At 43.6% G+C, this 10,064-nt stretch overlaps 1 protein-coding gene across 1 annotated transcript; it reads right to left on the reverse strand.

Annotated features, from left to right (window-relative positions):
- Positions 1-117: 117 nt before the first annotated feature.
- Positions 118-9,943, reverse strand: HAUS1 (HAUS augmin like complex subunit 1). The gene is made up of 10 exons (XM_026038975.1): positions 9,885-9,943; positions 9,577-9,634; positions 9,231-9,405; positions 8,685-8,820; positions 7,952-8,086; positions 7,045-7,168; positions 6,416-6,481; positions 5,614-5,685; positions 3,731-3,778; positions 118-2,236 (listed from the first exon to the last, which is right to left on the reverse strand). The coding sequence occupies exons 1-10, from the start codon at positions 9,941-9,943 to the stop codon at positions 2,156-2,158; spliced, it is 954 nt and encodes a 317-aa protein (XP_025894760.1). The 3' UTR covers positions 118-2,155.
- Between the last annotated feature and the right edge of the window lie 121 nt (positions 9,944-10,064).

Consider the following 10,064-nt stretch of genomic DNA (forward strand, 5'->3'; position numbering starts at 1 on the left):
TTTTTTTTTTTTTTTTTTTTAAGACTTTGGTACGTTTTCTGTTCGCTTAACTGCAAAAAAATACAAGTAACAGCCACATTATTGGTCTGTTTCTGCCGAAATAGGGGCTGATGCAAACGGAAAAAGTTCTCAGCGCTTTCGCTCAAAGGACGCTTGAAAAAAACTGCAGTGGGACGTTTGCAACAACTATAAAATTTCTACGATACGGACCACTAAAATGCAGCTGAATTATACCGCCAAAACGCTTTCCACACGCACTGCTTCAGTCAACACATTTTGAGTAGTCACGTAAGGATATATCTCAACTTGCCAGCCTTAATCCTGCCCCCTGTATTTCACATTTCTCTAGTGTTTTGTTATGCTTGTTTTAGCACCCGCAAGTTTTCCTTTAAACAGATCCGTTTCGGTTCAAAACCAGGTGGTTTCTGCTCAGCCTTGTGAGCTGCTGCTTCCACGAGGGGCTCCCACRTTGGCATGTGATGCCCGGGATGAAGATCCGTGAGGCTCCGTCCTGACTGAAGAGCTGAGAGATGTTAAAGGGCCCTGATAAAGCTGAATGAATCCTTCTCCCTCTGCCAAAGCACCATCGACTTCCCCTAGCGTTATAAACGTTTAACCAAAACATTTCTGCTCTATTCTTAAAACCTCCACTAATTAAGATGCCCCAACTATTGCTGGCCATGAACTCAGGGGCCTGACAATGACTTTCCCTCTTAAACTGCTCYCTTGTGCCTACCTAAACGCTGTTTGATGTCTTTGACATCTAGGCCTTCTATGGAAGAGGCAGAAGATTCCCACAGATGTCTCAGCTCCCAGGGCATCTTTCCGTTTTTCCCTGGGAAGGTGAAAGGAATAGCTGGGGAAGGACATAAGGCCATGAGGCTGCAGCAGTTTATTCCAGCTGGTGKTGTTTGGAGCTTGCAGGTTCTGGGCTATCATCAGAGATGCACCCTACGTTAAGGATTATCATAGATAAGGATCTCACAGTTCTATTGCTTCAAGGGACAAGCTCGAACAACCGAAAAAAGAACATCCCTTGCTGCAAATCAGTGAGACCAGTTCCTACATTGACCCAAGTTAACAGCTGCTGGGGACAGGCATAGCACCACTGCCTTAACTCTAATTGCAAAGTTACCTGCATTGCTCCTGCTTGGACACTGCCCATTGCAGAAGGTGCTCAATCTGTGCTCAGTTCTCAGGTATTGCCACAATTTATGGATTTTGTTTCTTCCCCCAGGAGCTTTTGGGTCTTGCCTTTCAGTATCGAGAAGCTTTTACAAGCAGAGGGTGTTGATGGTGATCGTGACATAGAGGGAGGAGGTGGCTGCTAGGGATTGATTTGAGAAGACAGTGTTAGAAGTGACAACCTATGTTAAAAATGACCATATCCCAGTAGATCTGCAAAAATATCTATACATTTTCAGACCTAGAAAGCTCTTACTATAAAGCCCATTTTTTGTTTGCAAAGCTATTACTATCTCTAAAGCTCTCTTCCTACTACCACTTTCTTAGTGCTACTTATGATTTTTTTTTAAGTTGCCAACAACAGACAAAGTCTAGAACAAGGACAAATCCTACAGTTCAGTTCAAGGAATTTGTTTTTTTTTCAGACTGCAAAGACAACCGGGATATTTAGAGAGTCAGTGCTTTTACCCACCCTCATGAGTGGTAAAATTTATTACCGAGTGAAATACGTGATAAAATTTGTTACTCACTGTGACCCACATGAGTTAAGTTAGGGCTCAATTCATTGCCAAGAGAGGAGACAACCAATCACACATAGAAAAGAAACTTCCCTTGGTTGCCTATCTCACACTGCAAGACTTGGGCTCCAGGAGATACTACTCCGAGTACCAGGTCAAATTTTCCATATGAGACATTTTGATTAATATATCAATTCCTTGCTAAAGGCATTAAATGGAAGGGAGCAGATAAATACCTTGATGCCCAAAATGCCCACATTTACATGATCTTTAGACATAAGCCTAGAAGTTGTCTTCAAATTCTGCAAGATAAGCTGCAAGATCACAGGTGTGCCATCCAAGAGCAAGAAGAGAAAGGCAAAAAGCTGCACAAGGGCATTCACAAATCTGAGAGATTTTACAAGTGCAAATAAAGAGACTATTGGACAGGGCACCGTTTCATCTTCTGCATCTTATGTGAAGAGTTCGCTGGATTCCACCGTGGAAAGAGTCAGCTTGTCAATCTGCTTGGCCAGCTCTGCCTCCAAGGCATTCTAGCAAGGGAAGGAACCAAGAACAGTCAGTGACTGCAAAGCAGTTGCCTAACATTCTTGTTAGACCAACACTTCTACAAAGACCAGATCTTGGTATCACCATTAGCACCAGTTAACTCTCACAGTGAACTCTTAAGTTCTCTCTACTCCTGCAAATGGCAGCTTGACAAGGTAAGTGACTTTGAAGTTAGCAATCCACCAAAGAACAGGCCTGGTACTTTTCAACACTGCACTGCACTCAGTGCAGTTTCCAAATGTAATCTAAGGAATTAAATGAGGCATTTTATGCATCAAATGTATATGAACATAATAAGGCAAACAGGTCTGTTAGCCTCAATGTGTGCTGTGTCAGCCTCACATCTGTGCTGTAGCAGTGAAGTTTCAATCCAGGTGCATGGACCATGCRGGGTATTTCAGACACCCGCAGGCCATGAAGCCCTGCAGGCCTCGGGGTGCAGAGCTTCTAGAAACAACTTCCAGGGTGAACAGAAATGCAATTTGACACCCCAATCTCTGAGCTTCTTGCAACATGACACAGATAGGTGATAAATTGGAGGATTTTTATTACTAAGCTTACAGCGTAAACGAAAAAATCCTTTTCCAAGAACTACAAAGAATCAAGTGAAGGGCTAAATGAGATGAATGGCCTTTATACTGTGTCCGAGAGGGACYTGCAAGATGAACAGGTAGGCACTTACTCCAGAGCGAGCACTCTGACCTGATAAAGGCCTCAGCTTGGTAAAGTGGATTTATATTTAGGCAACAAAAATAGGTCCCTCACCAATCCATGCAGTTGCATCAAAAATGTATCAAGTACTCTCAGGAAACCAGGATTCTGACTACAGCTTTAAGGCTTATCACTGACACCCTACACTGTGTCTACAAGCAAACAGGACATAGCCTAAAGACAAAGACAGGTTTTGTGCCTAAACGGGGCCTGGCTCTTCCTGAAAAGCTACATATGAGCTTCCAAAACAGCTTTAGATGAAACACCTCCCAGCGCTCCGGTTTGTAGGCTGTGCAAGCATGGACAATCTGGCATGGTGTTTTAAAGGGGAAGGTTTCTATTGCAGGCCACAAGGCAGTTATTAAAAAAACCACAGGCCTTATTGCCCTTTGAGAATTCAGATATTAAATAAAACATAGGCCTTGCTGCCTTTTGAGAATTCAGAAGTGTCAATGAAGGGCAAGGGACCAGGCAGCTGCAACATGAGTGGAAACTCTGGCAGGTGAAGCAGACCAAATCCAGAGGGACTGAGCTACCTAAGCCTCACTTACCATTACATCCAACTGTCTTTGCAGTGTCAGACTTCATGGCTCCAACAGTTCCTCCTACCAATAGGTACTACTTCTACCTTACCAAAATACTATTTCCCTCTGGAGATCATTAAGACTGCAGTCTGYGTAGATAAATCCACAACCAACTAATGCATAGAGCATGTTTTGGAATGACAGCGCCCATTTAAGCCTCCATGAAAACATATAAGCTCTTACCAGTTCCCGTTTTGCTTCTTCAATCTTCACTTGTACAAGGGAAGGATTCTGAAGAAAARAAAAAAAAAAAAAAAAAGAAGGAATAAAAAGCAGGATTTTGGAATGAATCACAGAATCCCTGTATCACTGCAAGACTTTACTGTCGTGCTGTAGGGGAATTTGGCAATAGTGAAATCGGTTTTGTGTACACTCTTCACACCCAGAAAGTACTGACATCATTTGGTTTGGGCAGTCATGTACATTTCTGAAGTGTAGAAATTAGGTCTTACTAGGAAAACACAGATTTCCTACAACTGCTAGTCAAGGAACTGGATTTTAAACATATCTTTAATCTTCCAAGACCCAAAAAGCTTCTAGCAGTGTGCACGGATTGTCTCTCTTCCTCCCGCTGCCTGCATCAGAAAGGAGGCACCAGGGCCCTCCCTGTCTCCACTAGCAGCAAGAGAGGGGCAGCAGGGAATTGAACCTAATCCAATCGGAATGGCCTGTTTTGCTCGAGGAGAATCATGGCAGCTGCCTCTTGGACAGAGAKAGAGCATCCATCTCCCTTGGGGTGTTTAGAGGCAGAAACTCCATGCACAGACTGAGAAGGTGAAGAGGGACAGGCAGTCCCACAGGCAAGTCTCTGGTCTATAATACAAGAGACTTAATTCACCATAGATTTTCTGTGTAATTTTGGCCAAGTCTTCAGTTGTCTGGACCTCTGTGCCCCATTCATAAAAACTTTCAGTCTCCTTATCCTCTCACACAGAATGATTAGGAGCTGAGCTCTATTACAGGCTCTTGGATACTTAGATGCAGAGGCAGCAGGGGCCTTATTGGGCAAGTTAATTACAACTGTGGCTGTCTAGATTACAGGTTTATTTAATAAAATCAAAAGCCATTCCACATTTCCCCCCAGTTACTGGTGTTCCGGGGAAACATGGCAAAGAGAGACAACCTTAACAWTCATCCATAACGGTAAAGGCATTTTTCAAAGGAAATGGGAAATATTTTCAGTGGTCCCAAGAATTACAAAGAGACAATGGGTAGAGCAGGCAAAACCAAGGCCTTTTGTTTTAGGAACTAATAAGCCTCAATTACCCGCAATTTTTTTAAGTCTCTGTATTTACAGAAGTCCCCTTACCTGAAAAGCTTTTGCAACAAGGGCTCTGCTGATTTGAAATGACCAAAGTCCTTCAAATAAAGAGTGTTTCATAGTGCTCCTAACGCAGTGACCAGTAACGACAATAACCAAAACTCAAAAGGAAGAGATGCACAGACAGGGGCTCTCAAAAGAGCAGCTCTGTTACCCAAATGAGACTTGCTTTTAGGAAGAGCTGGGCATCCAGCACCCTCCACAGAACTGCAGCAGCCAGTACCCAAAAGCCAAAATACCTGTTTAGGAAACAGAGCCTACGCTTGTGTGTTTGTCATAATCTTTCAAGTCTTGCTCAGAGCTGCAGCTCCTGCATGGTGTGTTGTGTCCACCACACAGACAGCCTGATCAGTATGCATAAAATCATTGCTMAATCTTAGATATTTTTATACTCAGCCATTTGATTCCTCCTCCAAAATTCTCCAATTTCTGTTTAGTTCATCTTGATATTGAGCTCACCCAGCTATTCTATTCCTGTCACATTCATAGGCATTTTTTTTTCTTTTAGAAGGAAACAGTTTGCTTGGTAAACACACTTAGTTCCTTGGTTTACCCCATCAACAAATACATGGCCTTTTGTTTTAGCACAATCTTCTGTTTAGACAGTTCATTAACAGACCTGTGGAGATTTAAAAAAAGCAAATATTTGTCCACTGGAAGCACTGCAACAGTAACCTTTACAATCCGAACATCACTAACATGAATCTGATGGTGATACAATAGAACAGAGAAAAAAAAATATTACGGGAGTTAAATCGTAGTAGGGCTCCAGTTTCTTCTTCAAAGACTCAACTTCTTTATTTAATTCAGATAGATTCTGTGAACAGAGCAAAGCAGTAGATTTTATTCTAGTCTTACTTGTGTACATGATGTAAATCAATTAAATAGATCTACAAGTGTCTACAGCATTTCAGAATACACCCATGTTGGTTAGAGCTCTGATGATCTTTCTCAGAAGTTATGGAAAAATAAGTATCTACCATTCCTTTAGTTATCACGGTTACCAGTTGGTCAAACTCAGCTCAAATTTAACATTGAAGTATAAATTCATTTTTCTTCCTTTATAAAGGAATRCAAAGGTCAGACAAAACTTAAGACCTACAGGAAATTTCCTATATTTTTTTAATATGTAAAATTCCAAAGCAAATGATTGTTGGTTAGTACTCTTCTGAAATACTGTGCAATGTAAACATTGCCACCCAGTGCTGGTTCAGGAGAATCACATCATCAAGACAACTGTTATTCAAAATAACTAACAAGCAGGAAAATAAATGAAAAGAGAAGGGTAAAAAAAAAAAAAAAAAAAGAAGAAAGAAATGCTTAGTAATGCAAGAAACATGCTGTTTCCTTTAGCTTTTAGCCTACTGTGCTTACACTACATCCAAAAACATTACATTAAAGCCACAAGAAGGTGGTCACAGTAGTTCAGATATTGGGCCTGTTTTTCCATTTGGGTAATTAAATGACAAAATACATTTCSTGGAACCACCCAACACAAAACTGGCCGTGACACTGCTGAAACTTTTATCCTGTAGCTAACAACCTACCTCAGCCAGGTTCACCAACGACTGATGTGTCAAAGACTGGTCCAAGCCAGTGGCTGCCAGTTGCTCCTAAAAAAGGGGAAAGATGTTGCCATTGACTCAGGTTTTGATCAAAATATCAACACAATTTGCTAACAACATGTGCAATTTGAACYGGAGATCTAGCAGGTATATGAAATTGGCTACTACTAATCTTTTCAGAAAACTAGTGGGGGGTGAGCGTTTGCAAAGGCTAGTGAGAGGTTTTCCAGTAAAGTGTCATTTGTCTAATGCAATGACTTCCTCCTCRAATTTGTCTGAGGACAAATACTGGCATGTCCAAGAATTGCATAAAACATTCACAAATTCTTCATGATGCAACAACGTGTGCCTTCAATGCCTAACCATTCATTAATCTCAAAAAAAAAATGGCTATATTCAGAATTTTGACACATGAGCAACCATAGTTAGTCAGCTGCTCTGCTGTTGACTGTATATATTGACTGTTGACTGTTATATTACAGCTGCTGTTGACTGTTATATTACAGCACATCAGAGTAAATGAGCTAATAATAATTACATGAGCTAATGTAAACTGAGTTAATACAGTTTTGGGCTTTAGAAAGTCTCATGAGAAAACGTCTCCCCTCTACCTCAGCAGTCTTGATCCTGATTTTGAAATCCTCGGCTTTGTTTTTCAGGAACTTCAAGTTCTGGGCTCGGCTCTCAGCTTTTGCTTTTTCCACCTCCAAATGTTCCTGTGTTTTTTTAAGATCCCTTAAAAATAAAAAAGCAAGCAAACCTCTACATTCCAAGAGATGCCAGCACATTCATAATTAAGACCATTTGCCTAACAGGACAGAGTAATTCTCCCTAATGCACTGTGCACTTTATTAATCAGAGCCTTGCCTAAGCTTAACTTAAAAGCAGAAAAGGGCCCTTGCAAACCTAGGTGAGGACACAGCTACAGTATCTCTGCTACAAGTAGAATCACAGTTACAGCTTTAAATAAAACAAGCAAACAAACAAGAAAACCTGTGGCTATCTTGGGGATCAATGCCYACTTAAAGCAGGGATTGATGCTCCTCTGCTTTGCCAAACATTTCAAATAGATTACATCCTTTAGGGAATGATTTTTTGCATTTGTTTGCTTTTATCTCCAATGCATTGGTTGAAGATTTTTATCTAGAAATCTTTTCTATTTCTTCTTCTGTTTTGCCTGCCACCTTCATTTTGACAGCAACACCCACACTAACTGTGGTAAGCAAAATAAGTTCAACTTCAGCTGAAAGCAACCAGTGGAAGACACCAGCCCGTGTCTGACAAGTACTGTTAGTCCCTTTTGAGGTTAAAATAATGTATTTGATGGTACTCCCCATCTCTTGATTACTGGACATGCTGATAGCACATACCTCTGGATAGATGGTGTCAATACTGTGAATTAGAGATGCATCATAAACCTGCAAATTCAGTGACCCTTGCTAGTGGTCACAACCGAAGTACCCACTGCAGAGATCAGCAATACTGTTCACATCTTTTATTTTATGATCCATTACTCACTCTTGCAGCCGTTTTTCCAGCACCAGTGCTGCAGTTAGCTTTTTCTTAATGCTGTTCAATTCCTGTTCCAATTCTCTGTTTTTTGATTCTGTGTCATACAGATCCCAACTCAGGTCATTCATTGCAGCGATGGAACTAGTCCAACGAGAGATTGAGAAGGAATAAGGAGCCAGCTCTTCCAAAACTCATTATTATTTCCCCCYCACACACATACTTCCCACAAACTATTTGTTAAGTTTCCCTTAATTAACAAAGATTTCACGTGGAAGGAGAAATGGCCCAAGAGTCTGAATAGCCAAAGGGCCGGGCAAGACCGGGCGTTCTAGCAAATATAACCCCAAAACATGAAATACTCAAGAACTTCCCTCCTAGTTGGCCAAGCCACACAAGAGAAACTGTATTGAAATCACATATCCTTGGGACCTGCCCAGCAGTACTTCAGTCACCTCCTCCTCTTAAGCGGCTCATAGTTGCCTGCTCCTTTGCTCAGGAGGAGAATGAAGCTCCTGAAGACCATAAAAACAAAACAAAAATCCAAGGCTGGGGTTTAAACTTTCGGACCTCAGAGAATTCCCTTTCTAAGGGAATCAAGGGTTGCAGCTTTTTGCAGTTCTCACATCCTTTAAAGTTGCCCGAGTGGTACAAAAAAAGCTGGACAAAAAAGCTGGATTCAAAGAAAGCCACGGAGCAACAACACAGGCCATCACCCCTCACACAGAGCAGGGAGAACTACCTGGCAAGAGAAGTGTCCTTTATCTCGAGAGTTAGGGCAGTGTTTACCAGCTCATTGAGGTAACCTGTGCCCTCAGTGGAGAGACTAGTCAAGGAAAAGTCCAGGCTTCTTGCGAGAAGATCCTGTAGATACTTGGCTGAAAAATAAATAGAAGCCAAATTAGTCACTTTTCCAGCACTGTTGTTCTGAGCCCTAGAGGGCACCCTCTGAAGCTAGAGGTSAAGAAGACTTGAAAGTGCCAAACTTCTGTCACGTTCCTGGTTGGAACACACATTACGAGCACGCACTCCACATAATAACGAAGCTATTATGAAAAAAAAAGGAAAGAAACAAAGTTATTATGTGTTATTATAAGCTAAGCTGTAGCTATTTGAGATTCCTGSAGTACTTTCCTGAACAGGAGCACCAGCTCAAATCCCTAAATCAACAGCCAGGCTGCTCAGCTGCCTATCCAGCCAATACTTCAGTGCYATCCAGCCCAGCAAGGAGATCTCAAAATAAACTCTCTAACGTGGATGGGAGTGAGCGCTGCAGCCTGGCGCTCACCTTCCTCCTCGTACTCTGCTGCCATCTGGTTCATGTCCTCTATGAGCAGCGTGACGTCCCTGTCCCGGGCCGCGTTGTTCTCGGCGAGCTCGTACAGGATGTCAACGGTCTGCRCGTTCACTTCATACTGAGGAACGGGCTCATCCCCGAAGATCGTCTTTAGCCATGAGGTAACCTGCCAGAAAAGGCRTGGGGGGAGACAGCAAACAGTGACTGAAGGAACAAAAAGTACCTGACAACGTAAAAAGTCACTTAAGCAGCTGGTATAAAGAGCATTACAGAAGATAAAATGGCCACAGCACTGGACACCCCGCATCCCGTCACAGGAGCGGGGGAGCCGCATTACCCGCTGGAGCTTCGCTTCCATGGCGCCCTCCATCGCGTCGAGTTTCCCGCCTCCTCCCCTGCCCCCCCCCCCCCCCCCGGCCGCGGTGCCTCCTGGGAGTTGTAGTCACGCCGCGAGGGGCGGGGCCGGCGCGGGGGGCGGGGCCGCGCCAGGGGCCGTTTCAAGGACGCCGCTTTTTTTTTCTTTTTTGAAGCAACTTTTCCTCTTTTCCTGTACTTTTTCCGGAGCTGGGGGGSGCGGGAGGAAGGCCTTTAGAAGGAGAGTTGCGGGAAGCGCTTCCAGGTCGCGGCCGCTCCCGCCCCGCCCGCCTCCGTGCGGAGGGGGGCGGGGCGTCGCCGCCAAAAGGGGCGGTGCGCGCGGCGGCCATTTTGTGGAGCGAGCGCGGGGCCGGCAGCCGCGTCGCGTCTCGTCCTGTCCGCAGCCGCCGCCACCCGCCGCGATGCTCTCCGCCCGCGTGGCCGCCGCCCTCGCCCGCTCCCTGCCGCGGC

The sequence above is a fragment of the Nothoprocta perdicaria genome, unplaced genomic scaffold (genome assembly GCF_003342845.1).
Source record: "Nothoprocta perdicaria isolate Ctin4 unplaced genomic scaffold, notPer1 scaffold_10, whole genome shotgun sequence".
In the NCBI taxonomy this organism is placed as follows: Eukaryota; Metazoa; Chordata; class Aves; order Tinamiformes; family Tinamidae; genus Nothoprocta; species Nothoprocta perdicaria.